Source organism: Ranitomeya imitator, chromosome 3 (assembly GCF_032444005.1).
Source record: "Ranitomeya imitator isolate aRanImi1 chromosome 3, aRanImi1.pri, whole genome shotgun sequence".
NCBI classification, from domain to species: domain Eukaryota; kingdom Metazoa; phylum Chordata; class Amphibia; order Anura; family Dendrobatidae; genus Ranitomeya; species Ranitomeya imitator.
Window position 1 is genome coordinate 834,790,375 of NC_091284.1, and position 18,827 is coordinate 834,809,201.

The window sequence follows — 18,827 nt, forward strand, 5'->3', positions numbered from 1 at the left end:
ACTGGAGTATGCAGCTCCTCCGCGTGTGACTGGAGTATGCAGCTCCGCGTGTGACTGGAGTATGCAGCTCCTCCGCGTGTGACTGGAGTATAAAGCTCTGTGTGTGACTGGAGTATGCAGCTCCGCGTGTGACTGGAGTATGCAGCTCTGTGTGTGACTGGAGTATGCAGCTCTGTGTGTGACTGGAGTATGCAGCTCTGTGTGTGACTGGAGTACGCAGCTCCGCGTGTGACTGGAGTATGCAGCTCCCTGTGTGACTGGAGTACGCAGCTCCGCGTGTGACTGGAGTATGCAGCTCCGCGTGTGACTGGAGTATGCAGCTCCGCGTGTGACTGGAGTATGCAGCTCCGCGTGTGACTGGAGTATGCAGCTCCGCGTGTGACTGGAGTATGCAGCTGTGTGTGTGACTGGAGTATGCAGCTCCTCCGCGTGTGACTGGAGTACGCAGCTCCCTGTGTGACTGGAGTATGCAGCTCCGCGTGTGACTGGAGTATGCAGCTGTGTGTGTGACTGGAGTATGCAGCTCCTCCGTGTGTGACTGGAGTACGCAGCTCCGCGTGTGACTGGAGTATGCAGCTCCCTGTGTGACTGGAGTACGCAGCTCTGTGTGTGACTGGAGTACGCAGCTCTGTGTGTGACTGGAGTACGCAGCTCTGTGTGTGACTGGAGTATGCCGCTGTGAATGCTGCAGGTCCGCTATCGCGCAGCCGCAGGTGAGTGTGGCGGGAGTGGAGCGTGTGCGCCCTCTGGTGGCCGACCTCGGTGCTGCAGGAATGTCTCCTCAGGACGTTCAGTCATGTGATCATTAACCCTCCGCTCCCTGGTCGATACTTACCGCCAGTCGCCGTAACGTCGTCCTAACGGAACCTAGTCAGTAATGACCTCATAACTCCGCCAGGACAGCAGTGATGGAGCGCACGGACAGCGGCCTTCGTGGACATGTTCTAGAACATTCTGCTGCTGAGTCTATGGAAATCTCCCTTCACTCACATTCCACTAAAGGAATGACCTCGGCTGACGTAAGAGCGCCAAAAACTACACTTCCCGGCATGCACCACAACGTCCCATCACGCTCGTGTCTGATACGTCGGGAAATGTAGTTCCTGTTTCCTGTATTTCTCCGTAATTCGCTGACTGAAGACTTCAACTCCCAGAATGCATCACGGTGGAGACGTTTGCAGGTCACAGCCAGCGGTCTGGGACAGTGACGGGAGGACTCCATCTCACCGCGTCGTATATACCTACTCTGAGTAGTTCCCGTTCATGTGGAGCTCCCGAGTGTCCCGGCTCGGTATCTCCCGCCTCCTCGCCTCCTGTCCGGGGAGAGCGGAGATTGCGAGGCTGCGTGTAACTACCGGAGTACAGTACCCGCTGCTGAACAGTGGAGGGCGCTCCGAGCTCGTCAGCCATCACTCACATGCATTGCAGTACCACGATGTCACCACTGGAGGCCGCCAAAGAGAGCGCTATGAACGTGACGGGGCTCACCGCTGCGCGAAGGCCGTGCTCGCTGCTGCCGCCCTGCTGGTCAGCTGTGATAGCGGCAACGACGACGACCACAAAGGTCAGAAGGACTCACTTTATTCTTCAGAACGTGTTTAGTTGTTATGTAATGTAGTAGACGTCCTGTGGGGGGCGCCCTCGTCCTGTGGTGTAGATCTGGTCCCTGTGATGTCCTGCGGGGGGCGCCCTCGTCCTGAGGTGTAGATCTGGTCCCTGCGGGGGGCGCCCTCATCCTGTGGTGTAGATCTGGTCCCTGTGATGTCCTGCGGGGGGCGCCCTCGACCTGCGGTGTAGATATGGTCCCTGTGATGTCCTGTGGGGGGCGCCCTCGACCTGCGGTGTAGATATGGTCCCTGTGATGTCCTGCGGGGGGCGCCCTCGTCCTGTGGTGTAGATCTGGTCCCTGTGATGTCCTGCAGGGGGCGCCCTCGTCCTGCGGTGTAGATCTGGTCCCTGTGATGTCCTGTGGGGGGCGCCCTCGACCTGCGGTGTAGATATGGTCCCTGTGATGTCCTGCGGGGGGCGCCCTCGTCCTGTGGTGTAGATCTGGTCCCTGTGATGTCCTGCAGGGGGCGCCCTCGTCCTGAGGTGTAGATCTGGTCCCTGCGGGGGGCGCCCTCATCCTGTGGTGTAGATCTGGTCCCTGTGATGTCCTGCGGGGGGCGCCCTCGTCCTGCGGTGTAGATCTGGTCCCTGCGGGGGGCGCCCTCATCCTGTGGTGTAGATCTGGTCCCTGTGATGTCCTGCGGGGGGCGCCCTCGTCCTGCGGTGTAGATCTGGTCCCTGCGGGGGGCGCCCTCATCCTGTGGTGTAGATCTGGTCCCTGTGATGTCCTGCGGGGGGCGCCCTCGTCCTGCGGTGTAGATCTGGTCCCTGCGGGGGGCGCCCTCATCCTGTGGTGTAGATCTGGTCCATGTGATGTCCTGCGGGGGGCGCCCTCGTCCTGAGGTGTAGATCTGGTCCATGTGATGTCCTGCGGTGTAGATCTGGTCCCTGTGATGTCCTGCGGGGGGCGCCCTCGTCCTGCGGTGTAGATCTGGTCCATGTGATGTCCTGCGGGGGGCGCCCTCGTCCTGAGGTGTAGATCTGGTCCCTGTGATGTCCTGCGGGGGGCGCCCTCGTCCTGAGGTGTAGATCTGGTCCCTGTGATGTCCTGCGGGGGGCGCCCTCGTCCTGTGGCGTAGATCTGGTCCATGTGATGTCCTGCGGGGGGCGCCCTCGTCCTGAGGTGTAGATCTGGTCCCTGTGATGTCCTGCGGGGGGCGCCCTCGTCCTGAGGTGTAGATCTGGTCCCTGTGATGTCCTGCAGGGGGCGCCCTCGTCCTGTGGTGTAGATCTGGTCCCTGCGGGGGGCGCCCTCGTCCTGCGGTGTAGATCTGGTCCATGTGATGTCCTGTGGGGGGCGCCCTCGTCCTCTGGTGTAGATCTGGTCCCTGTGATGTCCTGCGGTGTAGATCTGGTCCTTGTGATGTCCTGCGGGGGGCGCCCTCGTCCTGAGGTGTAGATCTGGTCCCTGTGATGTCCTGCGGGGGGCGCCCTCGTCCTGTGGTGTAGATCTGGTCCATGTGATGTCCTGCGGTGTAGATCTGGTCCCTGTGATGTCCTGTGGGGGGCGCCCTCGTCCTGCGGTGTAGATCTGGTCCCTGTGATGTCCTGTGGGGGGCGCCCTCGTCCTGCGGTGTAGATCTGGTCCCTGTGATGTCCTGTAGGGGGCGTCCTCGTCCTGCGGTGTAGATCTGGTCCCTGTGGGGGGCGCCCTCGTCCTGCGGTGTAGAACTGGTCCCTGTGGGGGACGCCCTCGTCCTGCGGTGTAGATCTGGTCCCTGTGGGGGACGCCCTCGTCCTGCGGTGTAGTTCTGGTCCCTGTGGGGGACGCCCTCGTCCTGCGGTGTAGATATGGTCCCTGTGGGGGACGCCCTCGTCCTGCGGTGTAGAACTGGTCCCTGTGGGGGATGCCCTCGTCCTGCGGTGTAGATCTGGTCCCTGTGGGGGACGCCCTCGTCCTGCGGTGTAGATCTGGTCCCTGTGATGTCCTGTGGGGGACGCCCTCGTCCTGCGGTGTAGATCTGGTCCCTGTGGGGGACGCCCTCGTCCTGCGGTGTAGATCTGGTCCCTGTGGGGGACGCCCTCGTCCTGCGGTGTAGATATGGTCCCTGTGGGGGGCGCCCCTCGTCCTGCGGTGTAGATCTGGTCTCTGTGGGGGGGGGGCGCTCCTCATCCTGCGGTGTAGATCTGGTCTCTGTGGGGGGCGCCCTTGTCCTGCGGTGTAGAGCTGGTCCCTGTGGGGGGCGCCCTCGTCCTGCGGTGTAGATCTGATCCCTGTGATGTCCTGTGGGGGGGCGCCCTCGTCCTGCGGTGTAGATCTGATCCCTGTGATGTCCTGCGGGGGGCGCCCTCGTCCTGCGGTGTAAATCTGGTCCCTGTGATGTCCTGCGGGGGGCGCCCTCGTCCTGCGGTGTAGATCTGGTCCCTGTGATGTCCTGTAGGGGGCGTCCTCGGCCTGCGGTGTAGATCTGGTCCCTGTGGGGGGCGCCCTCGTCCTGCGGTGTAGATCTGGTCCCTGTGGGGGACGCCCTCGTCCTGCGGTGTAGATCTGGTCCCTGTGGGGGACGCCCTCGTCCTGCGGTGTAGATCTGGTCCCTGTGTGGGGCGCCCTCGTCCTGCGGTGTAAATCTGGTCCCTGTGATGTCCTGTGGGGGACGCCCTCGTCCTGCGGTGTAGATCTGGTCCCTGTGGGGGACGCCCTCGGCCTGCGGTGTAGATCTGGTCCCTGTGGGGGGCGCCCTCGTCCTGCGGTGTAGATCTGGTCCCTGTGGGGGACGCCCTCGTCCTGCGGTGTAGATCTGGTCCCTGTGGGGGACGCCCTCGTCCTGCGGTGTAGATCTGGTCCCTGTGTGGGGCGCCCTCGTCCTGCGGTGTAAATCTGGTCCCTGTGATGTCCTGTGGGGGACGCCCTCGTCCTGCGGTGTAGATCTGGTCCCTGTGGGGGACGCCCTCGTCCTGCGGTGTAGATCTGGTCCCTGTGGGGGACGCCCTCGTCCTGCGGTGTAGATATGGTCCTTGTGGGGGGCGCCCCTCGTCCTGCGGTGTAGATCTGGTCTCTGTGGGGGGGCGCTCCTCGTCCTGCGGTGTAGATCTGGTCCCTGTGGGGGACGCCCTCGTCCTGCGGTGTAGATCTGGTCCCTGTGGGGGACGCCCTCATCCTGCGGTGTAGATATGGTCCCTGTGGGGGGCGCCCCTCGTCCTGCGGTGTAGATCTGGTCTCTGTGGGGGGGGGCGCTCCTCATCCTGCGGTGTAGATCTGGTCTCTGTGGGGGGCGCCCTTGTCCTGCGGTGTAGAGCTGGTCCCTGTGGGGGGCGCCCTCGTCCTGCGGTGTAGATCTGATCCCTGTGATGTCCTGTGGGGGGGCGCCCTCGTCCTGCGGTGTAGATCTGATCCCTGTGATGTCCTGCGGGGGGCGCCCTCGTCCTGCGGTGTAAATCTGGTCCCTGTGATGTCCTGCGGGGGGCGCCCTCGTCCTGCGGTGTAGATCTGGTCCCTGTGATGTCCTGTAGGGGGCGTCCTCGGCCTGCGGTGTAGATCTGGTCCCTGTGGGGGGCGCCCTCGTCCTGCGGTGTAGATCTGGTCCCTGTGGGGGACGCCCTCGTCCTGCGGTGTAGATCTGGTCCCTGTGGGGGACGCCCTCGTCCTGCGGTGTAGATCTGGTCCCTGTGTGGGGCGCCCTCGTCCTGCGGTGTAAATCTGGTCCCTGTGATGTCCTGTGGGGGACGCCCTCGTCCTGCGGTGTAGATCTGGTCCCTGTGGGGGACGCCCTCGGCCTGCGGTGTAGATCTGGTCCCTGTGGGGGGCGCCCTCGTCCTGCGGTGTAGATCTGGTCCCTGTGGGGGATGCCCTCGTCCTGCGGTGTAGATCTGGTCCCTGTGTGGGGCGCCCTCGTCCTGCGGTGTAAATCTGGTCCCTGTGATGTCCTGTGGGGGACGCCCTCGTCCTGCGGTGTAGATCTGGTCCCTGTGGGGGACGCCCTCGTCCTGCGGTGTAGATCTGGTCCCTGTGGGGGACGCCCTCGTCCTGCGGTGTAGATATGGTCCTTGTGGGGGGCGCCCCTCGTCCTGCGGTGTAGATCTGGTCCCTGTGGGGGGGGCGCCCTCGTCCTGCGGTGTAGATCTGGTCCCTGTGGGGGACGCCCTCGTCCTGCGGTGTAGATCTGGTCCCTGTGGGGGGCGCCCTCGTCCTGCGGTTTAGATCTGGTCTCTGTGGGGGGCACTCCTCGTCCTGCGGTGTAGATATGGTCCCTGTGGGGGGCGTCCTCGTCCTGCGGTGTAGATCTGGTCCCTGTGGGGGGCCCCTTGTCCTGCGGTGTAGATCTGGTCTCTGTGGGGGGCCCCTTGTCCTGCGGTGTAGATCTGGTCTCTGTGGGGGGCGCCCTTGTCCTGCGGTGTAGATCTGGTCTCTGTGGGGGGCGCCCTTGTCCTGCGGTGTAGATATGGTCCCTGTGGGGGGCGCCCTTGTCCTACGGTTTAGATATGGTCCCTGTGGGGGACGCCCTCGTCCTGCGGTGTAGATCTGGTCCCTGTGGGGGGCGCCCTTGTCCTGCGGTGTAGATACGGTCTCTGGGGGGCGCCCTCGTCCTGCGGTGTAGATATGGTCCCTGTGGGGGCGCCCTCGTCCTGCGGTGTAGATATGGTCCCTGTGGGGGGCGCCCTCGTCCTGCGGTGTAGATATGGTCCCTGTGGGGGGCGCCTTCGTTCTCCTTGTCCCCCCAGCTTCCTCTGATCTTGCAGTGATCACCTCCAGAGCTGTATTCACAATGCTGCTGACTTCCTGTTAGCTCTCGGGCCGCTCACTCGGTGCTGCCCCTTCTGGTTCAGTGCCTGTACTAGTTTCCTGGTCTCAGCTGGTTGTTGTAGTGCACCCAGTCCTGTTCCCATGTGTCCTGGTGCTTGCAGCTCTGGGGGTGACTGGAGTAGGAGGTTGTGCTCCCTCCCCTGTGACTATCCTCTCTGTCTTCGCCAGGTGAGCAGTTACTGGAGGCGGCGCGGACCTGTAACGTCAGCGATGTGGAGAGGTGAGCGCCGCTGGTGTTTGTCATGTGTGCAGGCCGCCATCTTTATAAAGGAGACTCGTTGTATTTGTGCGGCAGGAAAATGGTGAACAAGGTAATGGATTCAGCTCCTGTGGGCGATCCGCCGCCGCCGTCTGCTTACTGATGGTTTCCATTTAACAAAATTATTCCTATCTTGCACAATTTAAAAATAAGGCAGTGGCAGTTGGCCGGAGGGGCGACATCGAGACCCCCAGTATAATGGTGGTGTCCTGTCCTCTGCTCCTAGATTACTGCGGGAGAAGGTGGACCCCAACAGCAGACACAGGCTGGGCTGGACGGCGCTGATGGTGGCTGCCATCGGGAGGAATCACAGGTACGGGCGGAGGGGTGGCTACGGGCGGAGGGGTGGCTACAAGCATGTGTGTGGTACGGGTGGAGGGGTGGCTACGGGCATGTGGGTGGCTACGGGCATGTGGGTGGCTACGGGGTGGTGGGTGGCTACGGGCGGTGGGTGGCTACGGGTGGAGGGTGGCTACGGGTGGAGGGTGGCTACGGGTGGAGGGTGGCTACAGGTGGAGGGTGGCTACCGGCAGGTGGGTGGCTACGGGTGGAGGGTGGCTACAGGTGGAGGGTGGCTACGGGCAGGTGGGTTGCTACGGGCGGAGGGTGGCTACGGGCATGTGGGTGGCTACGGGCAGGTGGGTGGCTACGGGCAGGTGGGTGGCTACGGGCAGGTGGGTGGCTACGGGCGGTGGGTGGCTACGGGTGGAGGGTGGCTACGGGTGGAGGGTGGCTACGGGTGGAGGGTGGCTACAGGTGGAGGGTGGCTACGGGTGGAGGGTGGCTACAGGTGGAGGGTGGCTACGGGCAGGTGGGTGGCTACGGGTGGAGGGTGGCTACGGGCAGGTGGGTGGCTACGGGTGGAGGGTGGCTACGGGTGGAGGGTGGCTACGGGTGGAGGGTGGCTACGGGTGGAGGGTGGCTACCGGCAGGTGGGTGGCTACGGGTGGAGGGTGGCTACGGGCATGTGGGTGGCTACGGGCGGAGGGTGGCTACGGGCATGTGGGTGGCTACGGGCGGAGGGTGGCTACAGGCATGTGGGTGGCTACGGGCGGAGGGTGGCTAAATGTATGTGGGTGGCTACGGGCTGATGGTGGCTACAAGCATGTGGGTGGCTACGGGCGGAGGGTGGCTACAGGTATGTGGGTGGCTACGGGCGGAGGGTGGCTACAGGTATGTGGGTGGCTACAGGTATGTGGTTGGCTACGGGCGGAGGGTGGCTACGGGTATGTGGTTGGCTACGGGCATGTGGTTGGCTACGGGCGGAGGGTGGCTACGGGTGGAGGGTGGCTACAGGCATGTGGTTGGCTACGGGCGGAGGGTGGCTACAGGCATGTGGGTGGCTACGGGCGGAGGGTGGCTACAGGTTTGTGGGTGGCTACGGGCGGAGGGTGGCTACAGGTATGTGGGTGGCTACGGGCGGAGGGTGGCTACAGGCATGTGGGTGGCTACGGGCGGAGGGTGGCTACAGGCATGTGGGTGGCTACGGGCGGAGGGTGGCTACAGGCATGTGGGTGGCTGCGGGCGGAGGGTGGCTACAGGCATGTGGGTGGCTACGGGCGGAGGGTGGCTACAGGTATGTGGTTGGCTACGGGCGGAGGGTGGCTACGGGTATGTGGTTGGCTACGGGTGGAGGGTGGCTACGGGTGGAGGGTGGCTACGGGCGGAGGGTGGCTACAGGTATGTGGGTGGCTACAGGTATGTGGTTGGCTACGGGCGGAGGGTGGCTACAGGTATGTGGTTGGCTACGGGCGGAGGGTGGCTACGGGTATGTGGTTGGCTACGGGCGGAGGGTGGCTACGGGTATGTGGTTGGCTACGGGTGGAGGGTGGCTACAGGCATGTGGGTGGCTACGGGCGGAGGGTGGCTACAGGTATGTGGTTGGCTACGGGCGGAGGGTGGCTACGGGCGGAGGGTGGCTACAGGCATGTGGGTGGCTACGGGCGGAGGGTGGCTACAGGTATGTGGGTGGCTACAGGCATGTGGGTGGCTACGGGCGGAGGGTGGCTACAGGCATGTGGGTGGCTACAGGCATGTGGGTGGCTACGGGCGGAGGGTGGCTACAGGCATGTGGGTGGCTACAGGCATGTGGGTGGCTACGGGCGGAGGGTGGCTACAGGTTTGTGGGTGGCTACGGGCGGAGGGTGGCTACAGGTATGTGGGTGGCTACAGGCATGTGGGTGGCTACGGGCGGAGGGTGGCTACAGGCATGTGGGTGGCTACGGGCGGAGGGTGGCTACAGGCATGTGGGTGGCTACGGGCGGAGGGTGGCTACGGGCGGAGGGTGGCTACAGGTATGCGGGTGGCTACAGTTATGCGGGTGGCTACAGGCATGTGGGTGGCTACGGGCGGAGGGTTGTTACAGGCATGTGGGCGGCTACGTGCGTACAGCTGGGCACTATCCCCAGGACAGATCTCCTCAAAGTTCCTGCAGACAATTCCCCCCTGAACAGGAGAAGTCGGCTACTTTCTCTCACAATGACATCACTGCTGAACTACACCTCCCAGCATTCCCCACCACCACCTGGGTCATAGGTGATGTCTGCTCGGACTCACCCATGATGCGCCCCCTCTTCTGTGTTTTTTGTCGCCCCCCCCTCTCCTGTGTTTTTTGTCGCCCCCCCCTCTCCTGTGTTTTTTGTCGCCCCCCTCTCCTGTGTTTTTTGTCGCCCCCTCTCCTGTGTTTTTTGTCGCCCCCCTCTCCTGTGTTTTTTGTCGCCCCCTCTCCTGTGTTTTTTGTCGCCCCCTCTCCTGTGTTTTTTGTCGCCACCCCTCTCCTGTGTTTTTTGTCGCATCCCTCTCCTGTGTTTTTTGTCTCTCCCCCCCCCCCTCCTGTGTTTTTTGTCGCCCCCTCTCCTGTGTTTTTTGTCGCCCCCTCTCCTGTGTTTTTTGTCGCCCCCCTCTCCTGTGTTTTTTGTCTCCCCCCCCCCCCCCCTGTATTTTTTGTCGCCCCCCTCTCCTGTGTTTTTTGTCGCCCCCCTCTCCTGTGTTTTTTGTCGCCCCCTCTCCTGTGTTTTTTGTCGCCCCCTCTCCTGTGGTTTTTGTCGCCCCCCCCTCTCCTGTGTTTTTTGTCGCCCCCTCTCCTGTGTTTTTTGTCGCCCCCTCTCCTGTGGTTTTTGTCGCCCCCCTCTCCTGTGTTTTTTGTCGCCCCCTCTCCTGTGGTTTTTGTCGCCCCCTCTCCTGTGTTTTTTGTCGCCCCCCTCTTCTGTGTTTTTTGTCGCCCCCTCTCCTGTGTTTTTTGTCGCCACCCCTCTCCTGTGTTTTTTGTCGCATCCCTCTCCTGTGTTTTTTGTCTCTCCCCCCCCCCCCTCCTGTGTTTTTTGTCGCCCCCTCTCCTGTGTTTTTTGTCGCCCCCTCTCCTGTGTTTTTTGTCGCCCCCCTCTCCTGTGTTTTTTGTCTCCCCCCCCCCCCCCCTGTATTTTTTGTCGCCCCCCTCTCCTGTGTTTTTTGTCGCCCCCCTCTCCTGTGTTTTTTGTCGCCCCCTCTCCTGTGTTTTTTGTCGCCCCCTCTCCTGTGGTTTTTGTCGCCCCCCCCTCTCCTGTGTTTTTTGTCGCCCCCTCTCCTGTGTTTTTTGTCGCCCCCTCTCCTGTGGTTTTTGTCGCCCCCCCCTCTCCTGTGTTTTTTGTCGCCCCCTCTCCTGTGGTTTTTGTCGCCCCCTCTCCTGTGGTTTTTGTCGCCCCCCCCTCTCCTGTGTTTTTTGTCGCCCCCCTCTCCTGTGTTTTTTGTCGCCCCTTCTAGTTTTTTGTCGCCCCCTCTCCTGTATTTTTTGTAGCCCCCTCTCCTGTGTTTTTTGTTGCCCCTTCTAGTTTTTTGTCGCCCCCCCTCTCCTGTGTTTTTTGTCGCCCCCCCCCTCTCCTGTGTTTTTTGTCGCCCCCCTCTCCTGTGTTTTTTGTCGTCCCCTCTCCTGTGTTTTTTGTCTCCCCCCCCCCCCCTGTGTTTTTTGTCGCCCCCCTCTCCTGTGTTTTTTGTCGCCCCCCTCTCCTGTGTTTTTTGTCGCCCCCCTCTCCTGTGTTTTTTGTCGCCCCCCTCTCCTGTGTTTTTTGTCGCCCCCCTCTCCTGTGTTTTTTGTCGTCCCCTCTCCTGTGTTTTTTGTCTCCCCCCCCCCCTCCTGTGTTTTTTGTCGCCCCCCTCTCCTGTGTTTTTTGTCGCCCCCCCTCTCCTGTGTTTTTTGTCGCTCCCCTCTCCTGTGTTTTTGTCGCTCCCCTCTCCTGTGTTTTTTGTCTCCCCCCCCCCCCTCCTGTGTTTTTTGTCGCCCCCCTCTCCTGTGTTTTTTGTCGCTCCCCTCTCCTGTGTTTTTTGTCGCTCCCCTCTCCTGTGTTTTTGTCGCTCCCCTCTCCTGTGTTTTTGTCGCTCCCCTCTCCTGTGTTTTGTCGCCCCCCCCTCTCCTGTGTTTTTTGCCCCCCCCCCTCTCCTGTGTTTTTTGTCGCTCCCCTCTCCTGTGTTTTTTGTCGCTCCCCTCTCCTGTGTTTTTTGTCGCTCCCCTCTCCTGTGTTTTTTGCCCCCCCCCCCCTCTCCTGTGTTTTTTGTCGCCCCCTCCCCTCTCCTGTGTTTTTTGTCGCTCCCCTCTCCTGTGTTTTTTGTCGCTCCCCTCTCCTGTGTTTTTGTCGCTCCCCTCTCCTGTGTTTTTGTCGCTCCCCTCTCCTGTGTTTTGTCGCCCCCCCCTCTCCTGTGTTTTTTGTCGCCCCCCCTCTCCTGTGTTTTTTGTCGCCCCCCCTCTCCTGTGTTTTTTGTCGCCCCCCCTCCTGTGTTTTTTGTCGCTCCCCTCTCCTGTGTTTTTTGTCGCTCCCCTCTCCTGTGTTTTTTGTCGCCCCCCTCTCCTGTGTTTTTTGTCGTCCCCTCTCCTGTGTTTTTTGTCTCCCCCCCCCCCCCCTCCTGTGTTTTTTGTCGCCCCCCTCTCCTGTGTTTTTTGTCGCCCCCTTCTAGTTTTTTGTCGCCCCCCCCTCTCCTGTGTTTTTTGTCGCCCCCCTCTCCTGTGTTTTTTGTCGCCCCCCTCTCCTGTGTTTTTTGTCGCCCCCCTCTCCTGTGTTTTTTGTCGCTCCCCTCTCCTGTGTTTTTTGTCGCTCCCCTCTCCTGTGTTTTTGTCGCTCCCCTCTCCTGTGTTTTTGTCGCTCCCCTCTCCTGTGTTTTTTGTCGCCCCCCTCTCCTGTGTTTTTGTCGCTCCCCTCTCCTGTGTTTTTGTCGCTCCCCTCTCCTGTGTTTTTTGTCGCCCCCCTCTCCTGTGTTTTTTGTCGCTCCCCTCTCCTGTGTTTTTTGTCGCCCCCTCTCCTGTGTTTTTGTCGCCCCCTCTCCTGTGTTTTTTGTCGCTCCCTCTCCTGTGTTTTTTGTCGTTCCCCCTCTCCTGTGTTTTTTGTCGCTCCCCTCTCCTGTGTTTTTTGTCGCCCCCCTCACCTGTGTTTTTTGTCGCCCCCTCTCCTGTGTTTTTTGTCGCCCCCTCTCCTGTGTTTTTGTCGCCCCCCTCTCCTGTGTTTTTTGTCGCTCCCTCTCCTGTGTTTTTTGTCGTTCCCCCTCTCCTGTGTTTTTTGTCGCTCCCCTCTCGTGTTTTTTGTCGCCCCCTCTCCTGTGTTTTTTGTCGCCCCCTCTCCTGTGTTTTTTGTCGTTCCCCCTCTCCTGTGTTTTTTGTCGCCCCCTCTCCTGTGTTTTTTGTCGCCCCCCCTCTCCTGTGTTTTTTGTCGCCCCCCCCTCTCCTGTGTTTTTGTCGTTCCCCCTCTCCTGTGTTTTTTGTCGCCCCCTCTCCTGTGTTTTTTGTCGCCCCCCCTCTCCTGTGTTTTTTGTCGCCCCCCCTCTTCTGTGTTTTTTGTCGCCCCCCCCTCTCCTGTGTTTTTTGTCGCCCCCTCTCCTGTGTTTTTGTCGCCCCCCTCTCCTGTGTTTTTTGTCGCCCCCCTCTCCTGTGTTTTTTGTCGCCCCCCTCTCCTGTGTTTTTTGTCGCCCCCCTCTCCTGTGTTTTTTGTCGCCCCCCTCTCCTGTGTTTTTTGTCGCCCCCCCCCCTCTCCTGTGTTTTTGTCGTTCCCCCTCTCCTGTTTTTTTTGTCGCCCCCTCTCCTGTGTTTTTTGTCGCCCCCCCTCTCCTGTGTTTTTTGTCGCCCCCCCTCTTCTGTGTTTTTTGTCGCCCCCCCCTCTCCTGTGTTTTTTGTCGCCCCCTCTCCTGTGTTTTTGTCGCCCCCCTCTCCTGTGTTTTTTGTCGCCCCCCTCTCCTGTGTTTTTTGTCGCCCCCCTCTCCTGTGTTTTTTGTCGCCCCCCTCTCCTGTGTTTTTTGTCGCCCCCCTCTCCTGTGTTTTTTGTCGCCCCCCTCTCCTGTGTTTTTTGTCGCCCCCCTCTCCTGTGTTTTTTGTCGCCCCCCTCTCCTGTTTTTTGTCGCCCCCCTCTCCTGTGTTTTTTGTCGCCCCCCCTCTTCTGTGTTTTTTGCCCCCCCCCCCCCCTCTCCTGTGTTTTTTGTCGCTCCCCTCTCCTGTGTTTTTTGTCGCTCCCCTCTTCTGTGTTTTTTGTCGCCCCCTCTCCTGTTTTTTGTCGCCCCCTCTCCTGTGTTTTGTCGCCCCCCCCTCTCCTGTGTTTTTTGTCGCCCCCCTCTTCTGTGTTTTTTGTCGCCCCCTCTCCTGTGTTTTTTGTCGCCCCCCTCTCCTGTGTTTTGTCGCCCCCCCCTCTCCTGTGTTTTTTGTCGCCCCCTCTCCTGTGTTTTGTCGCCCCCCCCTCTCCTGTGTTTTTTGTCGCCCCCCTCTCCTGTGTTTTGTCGCCCCCCTCTCCTGTGTTTTTTGTCGCCCCCCTCTCCTGTGTTTTGTCGCCCCCCCCTCTCCTGTGTTTTTTGTCGCCCCCCTCTCCTGTGTTTTTTGTCGCCCCCCCCCTCTCCTGTGTTTTGTCGCCCCCCCCTCTCCTGTGTTTTTTGTCGCCCCCCTCTTCTGTGTTTTTTGTCGCCCCCTCTCCTGTGTTTTTTGTCGCCCCCCTCTCCTGTGTTTTTTGTCGCCCCCCTCTCCTGTGTTTTTTGTCGCCCCCCCCTCTCCTGTGTTTTTTGTCGCCCCCCTCTCCTGTGTTTTTTGTCGCCCCCCTCTCCTGTGTTTTTTGTCGCCCCCCTCTCCTGTGTTTTTTGTCGCCCCCCTCTCCTGTGTTTTGTCGCCCCCCCCTCTCCTGTGTTTTTTGTCACCCCCTCTCCTGTGTTTTTTGTCGCCCCCCTCTTCTGTGTTTTTTGTCGCCCCCCTCTCCTGTGTTTTTTGTCGCCCCCTCTCCTGTGTTTTTTGTCGCCCCCCTCTCCTGTGTTTTTTGTCGCCCCCTCTCCTGTGTTTTTTGTCGCCCCCCTCTCCTGTGTTTTTTGTCGCCCCCTCTCCTGTGTTTTTTGTCGCCCCCCTCTTCTGTGTTTTTTGTCGCCCCCCTCTCCTGTGTTTTTTGTCGCCCCCCTCTCCTGTGTTTTTTGTCGCCCCCCCCTCTCCTGTGTTTTTTGTCGCCCCCCTCTCCTGTGTTTTTTGTCGCCCCCCTCTTCTGTGTTTTTTGTCGCCCCCTCTCCTGTGTTTTTTGTCGCCCCCCTCTCCTGTGTTTTTTGTCGCCCCCCTCTCCTGTGTTTTGTCGCCCCCCCCCTCTCCTGTGTTTTTTGTCGCCCCCCTCTCCTGTGTTTTTTGTCGCCCCCTCTCCTGTGTTTTTTGTCGCCCCCCTCTTCTGTGTTTTTTGTCGCCCCCCTCTCCTGTGTTTTTTGTCGCCCCCCTCTCCTGTGTTTTTTGTCGCCCCCCTCTCCTGTGTTTTTTGTCGCCCCCCTCTCCTGTGTTTTTTGTCGCCCCCTCTCCTGTGTTTTTTGTCGCTCCCCTCTCCTGTGTTTTTTGTCGCCCCCTCTCCTGTGTTTTTTGTCGCCCCCCTCTCCTGTGTTTTTTGTCGCCCCCTCTCCTGTGTTTTTTGTCGCCCCCCTCTTCTGTGTTTTTTGTCGCCCCCCTCTTCTGTGTTTTTTGTCGCCCCCCTCTTCTGTGTTTTTTGTCGCCCCCCTCTCCTGTGTTTTTTGTCGCCCGCCTCTCCTGTGTTTTTTGTCGCCCCCCTCTCCTGTGTTTTTTGTCGCCCCCTCTCCTGTGTTTTTTGTCGCCCCCCTCTCCTGTGTTTTTTGTCGCCCCCCTCTCCTGTGTTTTTTGTCGCCCCCCTCTCCTGTGTTTTTTGTCGCCCCCCTCTTCTGTGTTTTTTGTCGCCCCCTCTCCTGTGTTTTTTGTCGCCCCCTTTTGTTGTTGTTGCTGCAGATGTGCAGGACGAGGCTCAGACAATGGCTGGAGGTCTGCGGACTCTCTGGCTGCGGTTCCCCGTACACCCGGCGGTGGCGGCACTTTCGGCGTCCATCTTGGCACATGCCCCGCTTTCTCTTCGATGCACATGGCGCCTGTGTGATTCGCTGCTCTCCTGTCGCTCGTATTGTCGCCCGCTTTCTTTGTGTGGTCTCCTTCGCCCCCACATTGTCTCTGTTCCCAGGGCGATCATCTCTCCAGTGTTTGCCGACCCGATCTGATGAGTCGTCTGAACAGAAATCCAATTTGCGGCCGCTCCGCACGATCCGCTCCGGCGACTTCTGATGTTTCAAGTTCATAAGTGACAAAAAGGTCGTAAATGACTTGGACCAACACAGGATTATGGCGGGCGCACAATGGCGGGATATCCGCTCTCGAGCGGCACGACCCGTGCGATGAGTTCGTGTGTGGCGCCGGTTTTTGACAAGAGCCCATGACAAGCTCAATGCCAGGAGGAGCCGCACAAGGTCGGCACATAAGAGGCTTTCCCGGCTCCCTGTTTGTTCTGCTTTCATGTCTTGCTGCTCATCCTGTTACTGAGAGGCGCGGACAATGGCCGCTGAGCCCCCGACACTATTGACTCTTCCAGGTGATCGGCGGAGCAGAACCCAAGTGCAAGAGAAGTGCCGGAGGCGCGTCTGATCTCTGTCCCCCATGTACAGCGCCGTGCAAAAGTGCCAGGCAGGTGTGAAAGAAGCGCTGCAGAGTCCGGAGCTGCACACGTAGAAATGATGGCGAATCATTATTATCAAAATGTGAAATGTAGATCCCCATCAGTATCTGGTGACCGCCCGTCACCTCCATCATCAGTATCTGGTGACCACCCATCACCTCCATCATCAGTATCTGGTGACCGCCCGTCACCTCCATCATCAGTATCTGGTGACCGCCCGTCACCTCCATCATCAGTATCTGGTGACCACCCATCACCTCCATCATCAGTATCTGGTGACCGCCCGTCACCTCCATCATCAGTATCTGGTGACCGCCCGTCACCTCCATCATCAGTATCTGGTGACCGCCCGTCACCTCCATCATCAGTATCTGGTGACCGCCCATCACCTCCATCATCAGTATCTGGTGACCGCCTGTCACCCCCATCATCAGTATCTGGTGACCACCCATCACCTCCATCATCAGTATCTGGTGACCGCCCGTCTCCTCCATCATCAGTATCTGGTGACCGCCCGTCACCTCCATCATCAGTATCTGGTGACCGCCCGTCTCCTCCATCATCAGTATCTGGTGACCGCCCGTCTCCTCCATCATCAGTATCTGGTGACCGCCCGTCCCCTCCATCATCAGTATCTGGTGACCACCCGTCACCTCCATCATCAGTATCTGGTGACCTCCTGTCTCCTCCATCATCAGTATCTGGTGACCACCCATCACCTCCATCATCAGTATCTGGTGACCGCTCGTCTACTCCATCATCAGTATCTGGTGACCTCCTGTCTCCTCCATCATCAGTATCTGGTGACCGCTCGTCTACTCCATCATCAGTATCTGGTGACCTCCTGTCTCCTCCATCATCAGTATCTGGTGACCGCCCGTCTCCTCCATCATCAGTATCTGGTGACCTCCTGTCTCCTCCATCATCAGTATCTGGTGACCACCCATCACCTCCATCATCAGTATCTGGTGACCTCCTGTCTCCTCCATCATCAGTATCTGGTGACCACCCATCACCTCCATCATCAGTATCTGGTGACCTCCTGTCTCCTCCATCATCAGTATCTGGTGACCGCTCGTCTACTCCATCATCAGTATCTGGTGACCTCCTGTCTCCTCCATCATCAGTATCTGGTGACCGCCCGTCCCCTCCATCATCAGTATCTGGTGACTGCCCGTCACCTCCATCATCAGTATCTGGTGACCTCCTGTCTCCTCCATCATCAGTATCTGGTGACCGCCCATCCCCTCCATCATCAGTATCTGGTGACCGCCCGTCTCCTCCATCATCAGTATCTGGTGACTGCCCGTCTCCTCCATCATCAGTATCTGGTGACCGCCCGTCTCCTCCATCATCAGTATCTGGTGACCGCCCGTCTCCTCCATCATCAGTATCTGGTGACCACCCGTCCCCTCCATCATCAGTATCTGCCTTATATAAACGCACAGACATTAACCAGCACATAAAATATATATATATAGGTGAGGTTTTCCGGACGGTGACCCCCATAGACCTCTCATCAGCAGATGGTCCGTGTTGGGCGTCGTTCACACTGCAGTATGACGCGGCTGAGCGCTATGTGATGTCTTTCTGGATCGCACCCGGCCCCATGTTATATCGTTTTGCCGCACACGTCTGTGAGGGTGTGAATACTCGCCTGCACTCAGATGTCCGCGCACAGAGACAATGGAGGAGGTGGAGAAATTCCGTTCTCCGTCTCCTCAGCACCTGAGCTGCGACTCTCTCATGCGAGACAGCGGATCACCCTGAGATGACGCTCAGATCAGAGTCTGACAGAGTTCGATACAAGTCCATCAGGATTATCGGCCCGATTCTCTCACATGAGAGAACATTCGCCGGTGTGAGCGGGCTCTTGGTCAAATTATTTGATTAAAAAATGGAGTACCCCCACATGAAACATTCCCTACATCTAGAATTTTGTACAACCCTCATGATTTTTAAGTATTCTTACTCACGATTAAAGCTTCGCTGATCATGTTTCCATCTCCTTTCTTGATCTTGTGACATTTCTCTTCGATGTGGTGCCATTCCTGACAAGATGAAATGGGCAAGGGTTTTCTGGTTTTGCTCTTGTGACATTTCTCTTCCATGTTGTGCCGTTACCGACAGCATGAAATGGGCAAGGGTTTTCTCACCCTGTTATAGTCGCCCATTTCCTAGACACTGGTGTAATGAAGCATTAGACTGACTTGTAGGTGAATTCTTATGTAGAATTTTTTAATCTAAACTTTAGCTTTACTACTGAGTTTCATTAGGGTGTACTCATTTTTGCAACATGATCTTGAATGAATTTGATTTTTTTGATTGTTTTAGTGTAAAATATCAAATCTTGTTTACGGTCGGTGGTCGACATTTGTGTTGTGCGATGTCTCAGACAATGTAGGGGAGTGGAGGGGGTCCTCGTACACGGGGTCTCCACGTTCGGTGATCGTCTTCTCCCCGGAGACGTTTTATATGTTATTAATTAGTCCGCGTGGACGCCACTGATCGCAGTGATGGGTGCTGGCGGCCGGACCCCGCTGATCTCAGTGATGGGTGCTGGCGGCCGGACTCCGCTGATCTCGGTGATGGGTGCTGGCGGCCGGACCACGCTGATCTCGGTGATGGGTGATGGCGGCCGGACTCTGCTGATCTCAGTGATGGGTGCTGGCGGCCGGACCCCGCTGATCTCAGTGATGGGTGCTGGCGGCCGGACTCCGCTGATCTCGGTGATGGGTGATGGCGGCTGGACTCTGCTGATCTCGGTGATGGGTGCTGGCGGCCGGACTCCGATGATCTCGGTGATGGGTGCTGGCGGCCGGACTCCGATGATCTCGGTGATGGGTGCTGGCGGCCGGACTCCGCTGATCTCGGTGATGGGTGCTGGCGGCCGGACTCCGCTGATCTCGGTGATGGGTGCTGGCGGCCGGACCCCGCTGATCTCGGTGATGGGTGCTGGCGGCCGGACTCCGCTGATCTCGGTGATGGGTGCTGGCGACCGGACTCCGCTGATCTCAGTGATGGGTGCTGGCGGCCGGACCCCGCTGATCTCGGTGATGGGTGCTGGCGGCCGGACTCCGATGATCTCGGTGATGGGTGCTGGCGGCCGGACTCCGATGATCTCGGTGATGGGTGCTGGCGGCCGGACTCCGCTGATCTCGGTGATGGGTGCTGGCGGCCGGACTCCGCTGATCTCGGTGATGGGTGCTGGCGGCCGGACCCCGCTGATCTCGGTGATGGGTGCTGGCGGCCGGACTCCGCTGATCTCGGTGATGGGTGCTGGCGGCCGGACTCCGATGATCTCGGT

At 59.5% G+C, this 18,827-nt stretch overlaps 2 protein-coding genes across 5 annotated transcripts in view; one reads left to right on the top strand and one right to left on the bottom strand.

Annotated features, from left to right (window-relative positions):
• STARD10 (StAR related lipid transfer domain containing 10) overlaps nucleotides 1–1,159 on the bottom strand; it is a 113,620-nt gene extending 112,461 nt beyond the window's left edge. The window contains exon 1 of one of the 3 annotated variants that reach the window (XM_069759498.1): nucleotides 836–1,159. The gene's annotated coding sequence lies outside the window, so the exon portion shown is untranslated. The remainder of the gene's footprint in view (nucleotides 1–835) is intronic. The other 2 variants (XM_069759499.1, XM_069759500.1) reach the window with 2 other exon arrangements.
• Nucleotides 1,160–1,263: 104 nt separating this feature from the next.
• The window catches only part of CLPB (ClpB family mitochondrial disaggregase), an 86,869-nt gene continuing 69,305 nt past the window's right edge, over nucleotides 1,264–18,827 (top strand). For both annotated transcript variants that reach the window (XM_069759496.1, XM_069759497.1), the window contains exons 1-3: nucleotides 1,264–1,564; nucleotides 6,518–6,569; nucleotides 6,835–6,921. In XM_069759496.1, the coding sequence (XP_069615597.1) occupies nucleotides 1,264–1,564; nucleotides 6,518–6,569; nucleotides 6,835–6,921 (440 nt within the window). The remainder of the gene's footprint in view (nucleotides 1,565–6,517; nucleotides 6,570–6,834; nucleotides 6,922–18,827) is intronic.